Source organism: Benincasa hispida, chromosome 4 (assembly GCF_009727055.1).
Source record: "Benincasa hispida cultivar B227 chromosome 4, ASM972705v1, whole genome shotgun sequence".
Classification (NCBI taxonomy): Eukaryota; Viridiplantae; Streptophyta; class Magnoliopsida; order Cucurbitales; family Cucurbitaceae; genus Benincasa; species Benincasa hispida.
Window position 1 is genome coordinate 36,028,246 of NC_052352.1, and position 16,797 is coordinate 36,045,042.

Genomic DNA, 16,797 nt, shown 5'->3' on the forward strand with positions numbered 1-16,797 from the left:
ATTAAAGCTGCTACATTCCATCAATTGAATCAATGATAATAGTCATAGATCATTATATATAAGAAATCAAATATGAGCAAATATAATCCACATAAAATCTATATGACAGCCAATATTTATCACCAACTTCAGTAAGAGATGCTAGTTGTTTGACTAAATACTTTAAAAGATGAGAAAGTTTCAGTTCCATTGCGCTACACTTGTGAACCCCACTGCTTTTTCAGCAACTTTCTTTTTCTTTCCTTTACTTCTATCGTAATTTGTTTGCCAATTTAAACTATGTTGAAGAAACTGTAGTTGAAATAAGAACTACAACATATATAATCATTATCAAGGCAGTTGATTGATTATTATTGATTTTCAATTGTTCAAGTACAACGCTTTTGAAATTTGGTGCCCATGCAACGAGAAAAGATTACGATATGCTATGTATATAACATGTACAATATTGATTCAGGATTTTCAATTATCAAGTTTCATGAAGGCTCCTGAAAATCAATGAATCAATGAGAAATGAGATGAACAAACCATTTTGGAAGGTGTTGAATGACGGATTTCTGAAGATTTCTGCAATCAATCATCACCACGTTGCTCATCATCTTGAGGATCAAAAGGAACTTCATATCGAGGCCGATTGTACTTCTCCCGCAATTGCTTTATAGGAATGAAATCACCAGCTGTATCCACTCCATAGAATAAGAAAGAATTATACGGATGATCAAAACTCTCCTGCACATTACTACAGTCAGCTCAAAATCCAAGCAAAGTTCTGGCTGTTTCTCATTGAAACACCATTTTCCTTAAAAAAAAAAAATAGAAATGGCAATGATTATGAAATTGAAGGAAGCTGATAGCCACCATATCAGGTTCTTCGGGAACAAGAAGATTTTCTTCGGCAACTGCATCATAAAATATAGAAGAAAATTCCACATCAACGGTTGTAAACACATCACAATGCCCATAGGAAAATAAAACTACATTCAAAGTTCATGTAATTCTGTATCTGTAGCCATCAAGATCGGACGAATAGAAAACATACCATATGCAACCAGCAAATCTGGGTCTGTACGAACATCTACTAAAACCTGAAAAAAGAATTGTTAGAAAAAGAGGAGAGAAGCCCTGCTGGTGCATCAAGCCAACGAGACTGGTCCAGGCATATTTATGGGTTTCACTGACAAAATATTTTCATGTCACATCTTTAGCACCAACAAAATATAACTGGGGGCTTCTTTTAGTTTATTTTGAAGGATGACTTTTATCCTCTTTTAATCAATTTTTCATTTGATCATGCTTCTTATATCAACAAAATAACATAAAGTCATAGAAGAAGAAGAAGAAGAAGAAGAAGAAGAAGAAGAAGAAGAAGAAGAAGAAGAAGAGAGAGAGAGAGGGAAGAAAGATACACAACACGGTCAATAAAACCTGACCTGATAGAATGGCTGATTAGAACCTCGAGATAATTTTTCAACTTGTGCTATCTCCATCCAAGAACTTGATTCACAGCACACAGGATCCATTCCACAAACCACACCTCTATATCCTGATAGGAAAAACGTTTTAGTACGAGAAAGAGACACTGACAAACTGTACTGAATAAACTATAGCTGAAAAGTGTGGCATATTGGAGGATCAGGATGAAAACATTTGAACGCCTATGTTCTAGTGAAAGTACAAGTGATGGTGAGAATGATCCTTTTGAATTTTGCAATACAGCGAAAAACCCTCTCATCCATTTCTTTACAAGATCGTTTCTCCTTTATTTGATTTTATGTGCCACCAGGAAATTCCTACAAAATAGCAAGGATGCTCTTGTTCTAACTTCTCTACATTACCCATTCTCTGTAATGCTGTGCATTTCAATCTAAAAATCCATGATAATCCAACTCCAATGTGTTAATTTGATAGAGCGCTCCAAAACCATGTCTTTTACTAAAGTAGATATCAATAATATTCACACTTGCCATATTTGTCCTCAAAGCAATTAAATAAAGCTGAAACACTGGTGTGAAAAGCATGCAACTATAATACCAAAAATTTTGTGCCTCACTTTCTGCCCCAATCTAAAACTATATTCAGCACTTTCATAAGCCAGAACTTTTGCTGATGCAGCTAGGGACTCAGTTTCCAGTTTGGAAATTTCGTCCCGCAGTTGTGCAGCCAAAGCATAATTTTCACTTTCAACAGCCTTCTGCAAATCTGCGCTGTAAAAAGAGACAGGAAAAAGCAACAAATATCTGAGATCAAGCAGTTTAAATATGACAACGTACAACAAGTTTATAAAAATAAAAAAGAAATGAGGTGATAAAAATAATCATCGAGAAAAATTTGAGAATAAATGATCAATTTGATGAATATAACCTAAATACCAAAATGGGTATAATATAAGTGAGACTTTACCGTAGACGAATGATATTTAAACCTTTGTCTTGAACTTCGCTCTTTGAAGTTAACCCCCTTTTTGATTCTTGCTGCTTGATGATTTCTGCTTCAACCTTTTAACAAGTATAACAGACAATTCACAATATATGCTCCTATAATCAAGTTATGAATAAGTCAATTTATTTCAAATAAGGCACACGTCAAGCCTGACCTCTGTTAGCTTCGTTCTCAATTCTTGTGCAATTTCATACTGCTCAATGTTCAATGCATACTGCAAGACAACAATCCATGCCAAAAAAATCTTGTTGAGCTAAAGATGAGAGAGCTACTGTGTCACTTATACTAGCAAATCCATAACAAAACAACATCCCATTATACCTGTACTCGTGTTGCCAGGTCCAGCTGGAAAAAGAAGATTAAAATATCATTGTTTGCATTTTCACTGCGCTCTATACGACCACCCAACTCTTGTCCACCCCCTTTAAACAACCATCCAGCTTTGACCTTAAAATTTCCTCGTTTCAATCCACAGGGTTGGCTAGTTAAGGAAAAGCTTCGCATGCATTGATACCAAAAGCATTGCCTGGAAGTTAATTGGGTTAGACTTGTCTGCTTGAAATGCTTGAAATTCCTCCTCCATGAAAGAGCTGATCCATAAACTTTCGGATCTCCCAAGGCTGTCAGAGCGTGTATTGATAAATCCTGCACCATTTCTGCTAAACGGGCAGAGACTATTCCCTGATTGAAGAAGAAAATCGTATCTTTCTTCCTCTACCTCTAAATAAAATGTCTTCGCATCTGCTAAGTATGATCAGCTTCAGCTCAAAGGTTGACTACTACTAGAAGACCAATGAGAAAATGAAACACCCACCAGAAAAAACAGATAGGAAGTCATTTAACACCAAAAGATATACATAAGCAAAGAATTATTAAGAACCAGAAAACTGGTGATTCAAAGAAAAATAATTCTACTGACTTCAGCTAGTAGTCAAACTTAGAAGCTTTACTGAGAAATTTTCCTATATTAAGCGAAAACTTGAATAAAAATGTATTTCATTCTCAATGGTATACTAGCCGCCATCACTTGGAGACATTGGCTCAGTTACAAGCCGAGAGCAACACGTCTATCTAAGTTCACTGAAAATCACAAAAAATTAGAAAACGATTTGCCCTTAGAACTGTTATGTTCCTCAAGTATTAATAAGCATCGCATCAAACAGGAAAGAACCGAGACTTCCAGTTTGGTTAACTACAGAGGGAACATAAAAGAAAATAAAGTTCATTCCCGTTTATTCCATGAGAAAAAGTTCATACAACGGACAATCTAAAGCTTAAATGTTGAAGAATTTCTTGAATTTACACACTGCATTCTACAATTTCTCGGCAAAAAAACAGAGATAGATTAAACATCACAGATTAATTCAATCGACTGTGATTTTCTATGATGACGGAGAAAGAAGAAGTGAACCTGAAGCTAGAGTTAGAAAGAAGGCCGGAAAACGAACCTGAGAGCTGCCGGAGAAGCGATTTTGTTTGCAACCACAACAGCTGAAAATTGAGTTTCAGGTGGCCTTCGTCGTGACGTTATCCGATCTCTGACGATTGGGTTAAATGTACGGGCGGCCCAAAATATTGAACCCAGATCAGATTAACTTTTGGAGAATTAGAGCCCATCGCAAAATGTAAGGTTTCATTCCAAAAATGATAAAATTGTCCCAGAATAAGATTATTCTCATGTACCTAAGTTCTTGATTTGCCTTTATCTGATTTAGTTGTTGATAAAGCTACAAATACCAGATAATTGTAGAAAACAGGGTCAAGTTATGTATATACAATAATGATTGATATTTCTCAAGATTTTTTCTTATTTTATTATTATTTTAGACTTTTTTAAAATTACTTTTCGAATTAATTTCACCTAATTAAATATCAACATTTTTCAATCAAATTTATATTGTAAATATCCATATATTATTAACTTTTATTTTATCGATATATTTTATTCAAATCTTTGAATGGTTTTTCATTTTTTATAAGTATTCAATTTTATTCAAATCTTTGAATTGTTTTTCATAATTTTTTACATATATTCTTAATAAATAGTGATATATTTCTCATATTTTAAATAAATTAGCTTTATATACTGTTTTTGCTATTATTTTAACGATTTGGAAAAAAATAATTATTTAACAAGTTATATGGTTTTATTAGACTTTGATGGTCGATGAGATGAAAATTCTCAATTCTCACTACCATGTTTTTCGAAATTTTGAGGCTCATATTCCATCGAATTCATTGTTCCAACAATTTGTGAAATATATCCCAGATAAAATTTTTTCTTGAGTTAACTATATTTCGTTTGACAATGTAGCAGGTTCTGCCAATTTGAATCTTATTAGGATTGTTGAAGATAAAAGATATTTTGTGGTTGATGTCATTTTTATCCGAGTTCCCCAAATTGATGAAACTATAAATAGCATGTAATTGTAGAATAAAAACAAGATAATTGTTGATATTTCAACTCAGGTAGTAAACATAATCTCCATATTTTATTATTATTTTAGATTCTGTTTAATCACTTTTCGAATTAATCTCACCTTAATTAAATATCTACATTTTTTTACCAAATTTATATTTTAAATATCCATATATTATTTAATTTTATTTTATCCATATATTTAATTCAAATCTTTGAATGGTTTTTCATTATTTTATAAGTATTCAATTTTATTCAAATATTTGAATTGTTTTTCATAATTTTATATATCAATTCTTAATAAATTAGTTGTATATTCTCATATTCTTAATAAATTAGTTTTATATACTGTTCTTGCTATTATTTTAACAATTTGGAAAAAAAAATCACTTCGTAAAAAAATGGTCATAACTTTTGTTACTCACACAGTGTTCATCGATTTGGGTTTTGTTGTGGTTTTACTGTTTCTGCTATGACCTTACAACGGATTATGGTTGATGGGATGAGAATTCTCAATATCATGATTTCTAAAATTTTGAGGCATCAAATTCATGGTTCCAACAATTTTTGGAATATATGAAAGGTAAACTTTTTCCTCGGGTGAGTTAATTATATCTCATTTGACAATGTACTGGATTGGTTCTGCCAATTCGAATATTATTAGAATTGTTGAAAATAAAGATATTTTGTGGTTGATGTCAGTTTTATTAGATTCCCCAAATTGAAGAAACTACAAATACCAATAATTGCATAATATAAAACAAGGTCGAGTTATGTACAGAGGATAATTGTTCATATTGCTTAGGAACAACTTTCCTCCTAATTTTGCTCATGTAGTTAACATAATCTCCATATATTATTATTATTATTTTAGATTCTGTTTAGCGAATTAATCTCACCTTAATTAAATGTCCAGATTTTCTACCAAATTTATATTTTAAATATCCATATATTATAAAATTTTATTTTATCTATATATTTTATTCAAATCTTTGAACGGTTTTTCATTACTTTATATGTATTCAATTGTATTCAAATATTTGAATTGTTTTTCATAATTTTATACATTCATTCTTAATAGATTAAAAAAATAAATATTACTTCTAAGAAAATGATCATAACTTTTGTTACTCACACAAAGTATTAATCAATTTAGGTTTTGTTGTGGTTTCTTTAACAAGCTACTGTTTTGAATTAGACTCCTCTTTGATGGTCGATGGGATGAGAGTTCTCACTAGCATGATTTTCGAAATTTTGAGGCGTATATTCCATCAAATTCATGGTTCCAACAATTTTTGGAATATATCCAAGGTAAACTTTTTTCCTCCGGTGAGTTAATTATATCTGTCTGACAATGTACCAGATTGGTTCTTTTAATTCCAATCTTATTGGGATTGTTGAAGATAAATATATCTTGTGATTGATGTCAGTTTTATCAGAGTCCCCCAAAATTGATTTATGTGTAACGGTCGACCATGTCTCACCGGTTGCTCTGAACACTGGAAATACACTGTATTTGAATAACGAATTAGCAGACATTGATCAGGGCAACATTGAAATCGTTGATTTCCAAGATTTCGATTCCTTTCAATCTTGTATTCCTATTAGAGTAAGTTTACTTTTTAGGAGCAAGTCTGTATTGAAGAAAACAGTTTATTTCTTGTCATATGGATTAGACAGTTTGTCAGAATGCATTGTTTATTGTGTGATAGTTGTCTAGATAGAGTGTATTTGTTGTTTTCAAACGATTTTGAAACTCACACATCTTTGGAATTCCATGTGGGGTAGTTTTGACAATTGTTAATAATTGTTTTTAAATTTTATAATCCATTTTGTTATTTTTATAATTTTAAAAAGTTTTTTTCATTTATCCAAATGAAAACTTAAATTTTGCTATTTGTCCAGTCACCCCTTAATTTTTTTTTTTTTTAAAAAAATTGAAGTTATATATAAATTGTTGGTTATTTCATCCATTATTATTTTAATATTTTTGTTTCTTTTTTCCTTCTTTCGCTCTCGTTCCTTTTCTCTCACTCTCACTCTTTCTCTTCTCATTCAACATTATCGCTCTTCACTTTTTCTTTTTTTCCACTTTTAATAAAATAATGTTGGATGATGTAAACAAAGAGGATTATATAATTGTAATCTCAAAAACTATCTTAGATCTCATTTCGGTCAAATATTTTGGGTCATCTGTAAAACTATCCTCTTTTCTTTTAGGGCATGTTTGATGGGCGTGTTAAGTTGGGTTGGATGGACTTAAATAGCCCACTCGGTGTTTGATGCACACTTAACTTAAAACGGTAGATTTTAAATCCACCTTTTTATCCCATCGTTTTCTTTCCTCGTTTCACGCCTAATTTGCAGGTTTATTATTATGCCCCCCTCTCTTTTCTCTTAATCACATTTCTCTCTTCTCATCTTCTCCCTTCTTTCTCCGTTTGATTTGTCTTCTTCGTCTGATCTTTTCGTTCTCCCTCCGACTGAAATGTGTTGTATTTCTCTTCATCTCTTTGTTTCTCTACTTTGGCTTCTCGTTATGTCTTTTTTTGTTTCTCTCTACGTCTGCGATTCTCTGCTTTGGAATGGTTTTTTTTTTTTTTTTTTTTTTTTTTTTTTTTATATTCTTCTTTGGTTTCTTCTTAGATTGGTACATACGAACGATATTCTTGTAGATCTAACGATATTTCGGTAAATCTAACCTTTTTCTTGGTAGNATTTGTATGTCTATTCCTGATATTCTTCTTTGGTTTCTTCTTAGATTGGTACATACGAACGATATTCTTGTAGATCTAACGATATTTCGGTAAATCTAACCTTTTTCTTGGTAGATCTAACTATTTTTTATTTTATAGTAGATTTAGGTTTTGTTTCTATTCAGATCTATTTTCGATAACTTTGTTCAACGCCGAAGATTTGTATTAAATCCGTCTTGATTTTCTCATGCATGTTTGATCTTCTTCCTTGCATGTTTGATATTCTTCCTCCCATGTTTGATTTTCCGATTCTGGACTGTCGAAGGTTATATTTTTCGATTCCGATTCCGATTCCAGATTGTCCAAAGCAAACCCCTATAATTTTTTTGTTCCTCTTGCAATTACTGTCCACTGTTGTTTCCACGGACTCGAATGGGTTATATATTTTTTTTATCCTTTATATTGTATTAAATCCGTCTCTGTTCTTCCTCATGCATGTTCGATATTCTTCCTCATGCATGTTCGATATTCTTCCTTGCATGTTCGATATTCTTCCTTGCATGTTTGATGTTCTTCCTTGTATGTTTGATGTTATTCTTCCATGTTTGATTTTTCGATTCTAGACTGTCGAAGATTCTATTTTTCGATTTCGATTCCGGATTGTCCAAAGCAAACTCCTATAATTTTTTTTGTTCCTCTTACAATTACTGTCTAATGTTGTTTCCATTGGCTTGAATGGGTTATATATATTTTTTAATCTATTTATATTATTTTAAATCTATCTCTGTTCTTTTTTCCGATATCTATTCTATTTCTTGACTGGTTTCCATATTTTTTTAATCCAAATTTCCTCTTGTCGCTTCAATATTAATTCATGTGTCTTTTCCTTGTCATTTTTCTTATGTTTTTCCATCAAAATTAGAGGCAAGTTGATTCCTAGTAGAGGATGCTGACCATGTTATTAGAGCTTGGTGGAGGGTCAATCAACCCCAATAACAGGTCTGTATTCTATTTTTTTTCCCCTAAAGGCCAATGATGATTTGTTCTTTACCGTTTGAGTATGATTTCTCAAATTTTAGTATGATTTCCGTTTTAATTTCATTTCTTTACAATTTATAGATTAGAAAAGGGCATGCATCTCTATTTTCCCTTATCTTTTGAATGATTTTTTTTTTTTTTTTAATTTCCTTCAAATCTGTTTTTCTTTATCTTTTGAGTATGATTTCTGTTTTGGTTTTATTTCCTTTTAACCTATCTTTTGAGTGAATGGATTTTTTTTTTCATTCCATTAAATTTGTTTTCAACATTCAAATGAATTTAATTTTTGTACATTTAAAATTGACTTCAATTCTAGAAGTGTTGAGGCTGTTTATTTTTATTGAGGTTAGATGCACTTAAATTTACCTAACCTTTCTCACCAACTATCCTTATTATATTCTCTACTTATATCCCAATCTGTCCTCGTATTTTTTTAGACTTCTCCACATACTCCTTTATAAAGTGTGTTGTTAAGTCCTTTAACCTTCCTTTTTATTTCAACTTTCTCTTAAGTTCGTTTTACATTCTAGTATATGTTGTTTGGCTGTTGCAATATACTTTGTTTCCTTCCTCCACCTCTAACTTCAATTTATTCCATCTATATGAGGTATGCTTCCTTCTTTCCTTATAATCAAAGTAAGATATGTCGCTAACATTTCCTTGTTTTTATTAGACCTAGTACCGAATATTCTGCCCCCCTAGTTGTGGACTATCTCGACCCTCGCTCACTCCGAACATAAACAAAGGTATGATCTCGTATATTTTATTACTACTTCGATCATATCAACATACACTATGGTCTTACTACACTTCTGTTTCTTCCGTGTAGGGCCTAAATTAATCGAACATACCTTTTGTAAGTTTGAGGTTCGTAAGTTTTAAGTTCGGAATGATTTTCGTTACTGTCTATTCTTTCTTCTACTTGTTGGGGACTATTTAGTTCAAATGTATTATGGTTATGTATTTTGGACTTGTATGTTGGACATTTTCCCACATTTTCTCCCTTGTGAGAATGTTGAGTTTTTTTCCCTCTCTTTCTTCAAGAAGACTATTATAACACAAAGTTATCAGAAAAATATTATCTTGTATTGTTAAATTATTGGTTGTATCAATTTAAATCTTCATTTATCAAATGAATTAATTTAAATAATAAGTTTTATCAAAAGTATATTAATTTACATCTTCCATTATAAAAGTATATTAAATGATGAACATAGTATCAAACTTATAATTTTGTTAATTAAACCCCTACATTTCACAAACGAATGAATTTGAACTTAGAACTTTGTTAATTAATTTCATTTGAACTTATAACTTTGTTAATTAATTTTGATGTTTTCAAATATTAATCCTGCAACAATTCTAATTGTTCATTTTATTAATTTATAAATAATTATATGTTTTGAGTGATATTTTTAAAATAAGTCTAAGGAGTATTAATTAATACACTAATGAGAAATCATTATTATTTTACCGTTTAGAATTACACAATACAAGTATAAAAATGTACAAACTGAAAATACTTCCAAGTAAAACATGCTACAGAAGAAGTAAAATATGCTAAAATCTTTTTAAGTCATTTCTATTGATGTTTTTATTATATCCTTTTTATATTATAACTAACATTTTAAAATTATATGCATGAAATAATTCAAACAATATATATTGAAACTTTGAAAATAGGGAAGATATAGCAATAAAATGAAAAAGGTCTTACAATAAAATTTGAAATTTAACTAGGCACATGAAAGTTCAACCAAATTTCTAGATTTTTGGGTGTGAGATGACAAGGGCTTTCCTAGAAATAAGTTTAGATACTTTTGTATTTTTATATACATTTTTTGTCCACTATATAACTTCTTCGAAAATTTTAATCATCAGATAATTGAGTAAAACTTAATTGTCCAAATTGTTGTATAAGATTCTAGTAGTGTTTTATTTTAATGTACATATATTACATTTTAAGTTGATATTTATTATATTAGTTACACAGAGTTGTTGTTACATTTTAAATTATGCTTAAATTGTAGACTACTATAATAAATTTTAGACAGTCCCAAAAATTGTAGATTATAATATCAAATCTAATGCAAATCCAAATATGTCAAGTTTTATAATACTTATGTCGACTTCTGTCATTATTACATAGAGACGTTTATAATGTGTCAACTACAATATCTAGTTGCACACTTTAGTTTTTATAGATAAGAAAGGTTATATGAGGGGGCTCTTATACCATAACCTCTGCATCCTAACTCCTCAAACAAACCATTCACTTCAACGTCGATTACTGGTATTGACTACCTCCTGTTATGAAAATATAGGCAGATGAGAAAACACAAATTCTATGTCATTTTCATTGGGCGTATCACAAAGATCTATCTGTCCTGGCATGAATGTCATGGATAAGTTAGTGGGTACAAGTGGGTATTATACAAATCCTATGAAACATTCTATGAAGCAGAGAACGCGTATAGGTTTTACAGTACAACGCACATTGAACAAGTTAGTAACCAGGGCGTAGGACAATGTAGTACAATTATTGTAACTGTAATAGGTTTCATTTTTTGGGATGAACGTAATGTTTACTTGGCTCGGGATAGTCAGATATGAGTGATGTCCTAGGTTGACACGACTTGTCATTTTGTAACTAAACCCAAGTTCACTGATTCTAAGCATAATTCATTCTTTCATGATCTACATACTTCCACTATTACCTAGTAAGATGGAGACTGTTCAAGAGCTGTTTAAAATCATAACAATTATTATTGAGTCTCAAAGACAATTATTCTTCACTTTGGCAACGCTGCTTAACAACAATAGAAGGATAGAATAACAACCAGCAAACGTTAGACACTGCATTCAACAATTAACGTTCTTCCACCTCATTTATGAGAGTGACTTGGCTGTCGTGAGAGTACTCGGATGGATAGAAAGACGTTTATGATTTTATGCAACATGATTAGAATGATGGAATGTTTGGAGTCAGGTAGATGTGTTGGTATTGAAGAGATAGTGACAAATTTCCTACACATTCTTGCTCATGATGTGAAGAATAAAGTAGTACGCATACATTTTTTGAGATCTGGCGAGACGGTTTCGAGATATTTCATTGCAGTTCTTAGAGCAATAATACAGCTACACACTGTGTTGTTGAAAACCCCCGAACCAGGTATAAGTGAATGTACAGATGGACGATGGAAATGGTTTAAGATAGAAAAAAGTTCCAGTACTATCCCATTAATGCATTTGAAATAAATTATGCTGACATCTTCTCAAATTATCATGATTAAATAATTTCAACAGAATTTCCTGGGGGCATTGGACGACACGTGCGTGAAAATGAATGCCAGTGTCGTAGATCGACCATGATATAGAACGAGGAAGGGGGAAATTGTCACAAATGTTCTTGTGGTATGTGACCAAAACGGAGAATTCATCTTCGTTATGCCAGGCTGGGAGGGCTTGGCCGCCTACTCTAGGGTCCTGAGGGATGCAGTTGCGCGACCGCATAAATTGAGGGTTCCAATGGGTATAAAAATCACTCATGTACATAAGCAACCTTCAGTTACTCCATTAATAGACATGTATTATAATCCCAAAATTTTTACAGGGTACTACTACCTGTGCGACACTGGCTACCCTAATGTTGAAGGATTTTTGGCTCCGTATAGAGGGGAACGCTACCATCTCTCAGACTAATGTGGAGTGGGCAACACACCGACAACACCGAAAGAATTTTTCAACATGAAGCATTCGTCAGCAAGAAATATTATCGAGCGAGCATTCAGACTTTTGAAGGTCGATGGACAATTCTGAGGGGAAAATCCTTCTACCTAGTATAGGTTCAATGTCGAACGATAACTGCGTGTTTCCTGATTCAAAACTTAATCACAAGGGAGATGGGGATCAATGCTGCACTTGATGATTCGCTGGATAAGAATTTTGCTTCTGCTATTACGGAAGGAGAGAATATTGAATTTATTGAGACCTCGAATGAATGGACCAAATTTAGAGATCATTTGGCTGCCAAAATATTTTCTCAATGGCAAATATCACGATTAACTTTTCTGAAGAAAGACATATTTGAACATCTTATCTATTTGTTGAACAATATTTCATGCTTCATTTATGTCGAGAACATTTTTAGTTCGACTATTTCAATCCATGGTTTTAGTTTTTTATTTTATAACATGTCACACGAAGCTGTTTAATTTTCAGTAATGTCTTTACAATGTATGCATGGATGAATTAGAATGGCAGGCAATGGAAAAAGATCGAAACACACGGGGACAAAAGCAGAGGACGCTGGGTTGGTCAATGTTCTAACCTCTTTGGTGGAGTCCGGTTGGAAGTTTAACAATGGGACCTTCCTGTCGGGATATCTACAACACTTGGAGCAAATAATGGACGAGAATTTCTCGGATGTGGCCTAAACCAGGATACTACCAAATACAAGATTAGAAGTCTGAAGAAAATATTCGACAGTAACGGAGATGTTATATCAATCAGGGTTCAGATGGAACGAGGAGTTTAAGTGCGCTCAGGTGGACAGGGAGATCTTCGACGTTTGGGTTCCAATATGTTTTTTAAAATATTAAAAAATTTACACCAAACCTACTTTTATATAATTTCTAATATTGCTTTCATATATGAATTTAGTCATCATAACACAAAGGGATTGAACAAGCCATCCCTTCATACGATGAACTATCAAGTGTGTTTGGGAAGGATAAGGCAACCGGGCACTATTGCGAGCCACCAGTGGTGATGGTGTCAAATTTGTTCCTGGAAATGGAAGATGAGATTTGGCTAGGGTCACAAGAATACCCTACACTTGATAATGAACAAATCCAATTGTCTGAGGATGCGATGGAAGAAGATCAAGGAGATATGTCCACGGGGAGAGCAAGTGTACCAAATATTTTCAATGGCAGAGTGAGCGTATCAACAAATCCATCTAGAGGAAGTAAGAGGAAATGAATCACCTTCCAGAATGAAATGATTGACATCATGCGATCAACCACTGATATACAGTCAACACATATGTGCAGACTCGTTGTGTGACAAGTCGGGAAATATGAAATGGAATTTGGACGTCGAAAGGAGGTAGTTTAGGCCATATTTGGTATTGAATGGCTCACTGAGGATGATAGATGTGACCTGATTGAGAAAATTGGCATGGACATACAAAAAACGGACCTCTTCTTAATTGTACCAGAAGAGAAATGGCTACGGTACTATACTCAGCTACTTGCCCGGACCCACTAGACTGACCACCTAATATTTCAACCTGAAAAAACATATATTTTGTGATTTTTTTAAATGGCCAAATGTTCGGTCGATTGATATTACTTTTGTGATCTTCAGAACAATGTTACTGTGAAGGTAATTATCCTACGCACAATTTCAGTTCCAGATATACGATTCATATTATATAAAAATAAACTGGTAAGTTATCCAGTTATTCAACGTTCATGTATACGATATGTGGAATAATAATGTTAAGTTAGCAAGATTCAATATATATACATACAATATACCAATTCATTATTAATTGAGCAGCAATGTGAAATGTATTTTGGTGGTATGTTTTACAGATTGAAGAGAATTAGAATCATTACAGTTTTTCAAAAGAATACATGGAAAATAATCTATTATGTTCTACAAGTTGAGATAAAAAATTGAGATTGGTCAGTTTATGTCATAAATGATTTGAGAAAATAGGTGTATAGTTGAAAATTAATCAACAATAGCAAAGCATAAAACTAAAAACTAAAAAATGAAATTAAAAAAAAATAGAACCAATCTCATTCACAAAAACTGCATTAGATACCCCAACTCAACTCAATTCTGCACTCAAACACAAACTTCCAAACTCAACTCAACCCAACCCTGCACACCAAACACAGACAATAATTATCAACTCAACCCAATTCAACTCTGTACAACAAACACAGACAATTTAACTTCCCAGATAATTTAACTCTCCAGATAATAATTACCAATTCAACTCAACTCAACTCATCTTTTCTCTTGTATCACGCACTAAAGGCCTCCTTAGGGAGAAAAACAAATTTTGACCCTCAAATTTATCAAGTATATCTATTTAACCTTGAACTTTCAATGGATAACCTTAAACTTTCAATTTCATAAAATTATATCTCAAACTTAAATAAGTGTAGATCTTAGTTTTAAATTGTAAAAATTATTGTAATTTTATCCTTTTATAAGTTCTCGTTCTAAATGTCATTGAAAAAAAGATTTCTCTTATACATTCAATGAATTATAAAACATAAGCATGATATGACATTGATAATTTCTTAGAGTAAAATGACACTAAAGCTAAAGTTTTGATTGATATTTATGAATTTTAGCTAATGTCCTATTTGGTAATCTTTTGTTTGTTTGTTTGTTTTTTAAATCAAGCCTATAAACACTATATTCTATCTCTAATTTTTTTTATTTGTTATCAGTTTTTTATCAATATTTTCAAAAACTAAACCAAAATTTGAAAACTAAAAATAATAGGTTTTAAAAACTTGTTTTTGTTTTTGGAATTTGGCTAAGAATTCAACTCATATACGTAAGAAAGATGCAAAACATTATAAGAAATTGAGAGAAAATAGACTAAATTAAAAAAAGAAACGAAAAACGAAATGGTTATCAAGCAAGACTAAGTTATTCAATGATTAATGTGTGTGTTTGTCAAAGTTATTTTTGTGCAAAATTTTAATTTCTTGAAATTAATGAGATAGATATTTACATGTTTTTGTTAAAATAAGAGATTTTACACATTTTGTAAAAATTAGTGGGTGAATTAGTGAAAATTGAACCAGTAGTAAAAATTGCAACATTTATTTAAGTTTGTTGTCCAATTTGATGAAATTGTAATTTTAGAGTCTAAATTGCTATAATCTAGCAAATTTATGATTCATATTAAATTTTCCAAATAAAATTTTCCATTTGAGAAATTCTCGTTTGAAACATCGTTAGACAAAAGTAATTTCATATAATTTTACTGTTATAAAATATATGAATATGGATGGTACAAATTTGATTTTAAAAATCAAAGATAAACAATATCTTAGCGAAATTTTTATTAAACTTTGTGATTTTTGACGGTGTTATTCAAGGGTAATTTGTGCATGAATCAAACTTAACTATTGTTTACTAATTTAAATTTATTAGTGATGTAGGGTTTACTTAAATTGTCCTTTTAAGTGATTATAAAAAAAACACTTTGGGAGCTGTTTGGGACCTGTCGGTTATTATAGTACGTGGTTGTAATAGATTGTGAGTTAATAATATTATATGTTTAAGGTGTATACAATTTTAGTTTGGGTTACAAATGATGAGAGAAGATTGTTACAAAATGGTAAACAATGTAGACAATGAGAGTTTCAAAAAAAAAAATGTTATGATTGACCCATTTTGAGGCCTAAAATGAAAAATGTTCCACTTTTTTTAAAACCTAAGTTTTTTTTACCTCTTGCTTACATTAGGGGTGAGCATGTGTCACACCCCCTCTCGAGCTTACATCTCTCACCTGGAAAAAGACATGAGGACGATAAATACTACCTTTTTGTGACACCTACTGTTTATCTTAACTGGTTTAACTTTAACTCAACCTTAGCTAGAGATAAATTAATTTTAAGTTTTCATATATTAGAAGTAAAGTTCATATAGTTTAGTAGGCTTTACAAATTATTTTCCCCACCCCATTTACAACTACTAAGCAAGAAGTTTACCTTGTAGCAGACCTCATCTTCAAGTAACAATCTGGACCCTTTTACTACATAAAAGAAAAGAATGAGCTAAAAGTCCAGTGAGCGGTAAACAAACTATAGGTCTCTTGCAACCCTTAAGAGCAAACAGCTCAATGACAACACAACAACACAACGAGATTACTTTTCAAACCTCATGCTTGAACGTATCTATTTTCTGCTAACCCTTCACACAGGGTAGACAATTAAACATATCTTCCTATGTGCACATAGACCAATCTCGTATGGGCTAAAAAACTAGACCCATCAGTCCTTTTACCATCCCATGTGAGGTTCTTCCTACAAGCTCATAAATTAGGCCTTATGATCCCCAAACCATTCCGTGAGTTCCTGCCTCAGGCTTAGGAATTATGCATTTATGACCTATTGACCATCTCGTGCGATTCCGCCACAGGCTTAGGAACTAAGCCTTTATAAA

The 16,797-nt window shown here is 31.9% G+C and overlaps 1 protein-coding gene and 2 long non-coding RNA genes across 5 annotated transcripts; 2 read left to right on the forward strand and 1 right to left on the reverse strand.

The window, feature by feature from the left end:
- Positions 1-321: 321 nt before the first annotated feature.
- LOC120076767 (clp protease adapter protein ClpF, chloroplastic) lies at positions 322-4,081 on the reverse strand. 3 transcript variants are annotated; one of them, XM_039030673.1, is made up of 9 exons: positions 3,888-4,081; positions 2,761-3,180; positions 2,594-2,653; positions 2,401-2,495; positions 2,032-2,204; positions 1,431-1,543; positions 1,040-1,085; positions 859-899; positions 322-729 (listed from the first exon to the last, which is right to left on the reverse strand). In XM_039030673.1, the coding sequence occupies exons 2-9, from the start codon at positions 3,091-3,093 to the stop codon at positions 574-576; spliced, it is 1,017 nt and encodes a 338-aa protein (XP_038886601.1). In that variant the 5' UTR covers positions 3,094-3,180; positions 3,888-4,081; the 3' UTR covers positions 322-573. The 3 variants fall into 3 exon arrangements, with proteins under 3 accessions (XP_038886601.1, XP_038886599.1, XP_038886600.1); XM_039030671.1 differs by having other exon boundaries at positions 2,761-3,218; XM_039030672.1 differs by having other exon boundaries at positions 2,761-3,221.
- A 3,139-nt stretch (positions 4,082-7,220) lies between these two features.
- LOC120075130 lies at positions 7,221-9,688 on the forward strand. Its single transcript, XR_005481199.1, has 4 exons — positions 7,221-7,348; positions 8,477-8,553; positions 9,266-9,338; positions 9,422-9,688. It is a non-coding gene; the product is annotated as an uncharacterized LOC120075130 (long non-coding RNA).
- A 302-nt stretch (positions 9,689-9,990) lies between these two features.
- LOC120075355 lies at positions 9,991-14,064 on the forward strand. Its single transcript, XR_005481312.1, has 2 exons — positions 9,991-12,124; positions 12,206-14,064. It is a non-coding gene; the product is annotated as an uncharacterized LOC120075355 (long non-coding RNA).
- The last annotated feature ends 2,733 nt before the right edge of the window (positions 14,065-16,797 follow it).

Coding starts and splice junctions, on each gene's coding strand:
- LOC120076767 (XM_039030673.1), bottom strand. CDS start 3,093: ATGGTGCAGGATTTATCAATACACGCTCTGACAGCCTTGGGAGATCCG. Junction 900..1,039: donor AGATTTGCTGGTTGCATATG/GTATGTTTTCTA, acceptor TTTATGATGCAG/TTGCCGAAGAAAATCTTCTT. Junction 730..858: donor TTCCCGAAGAACCTGATATG/GTGGCTATCAGC, acceptor AGTAATGTGCAG/GAGAGTTTTGATCATCCGTA.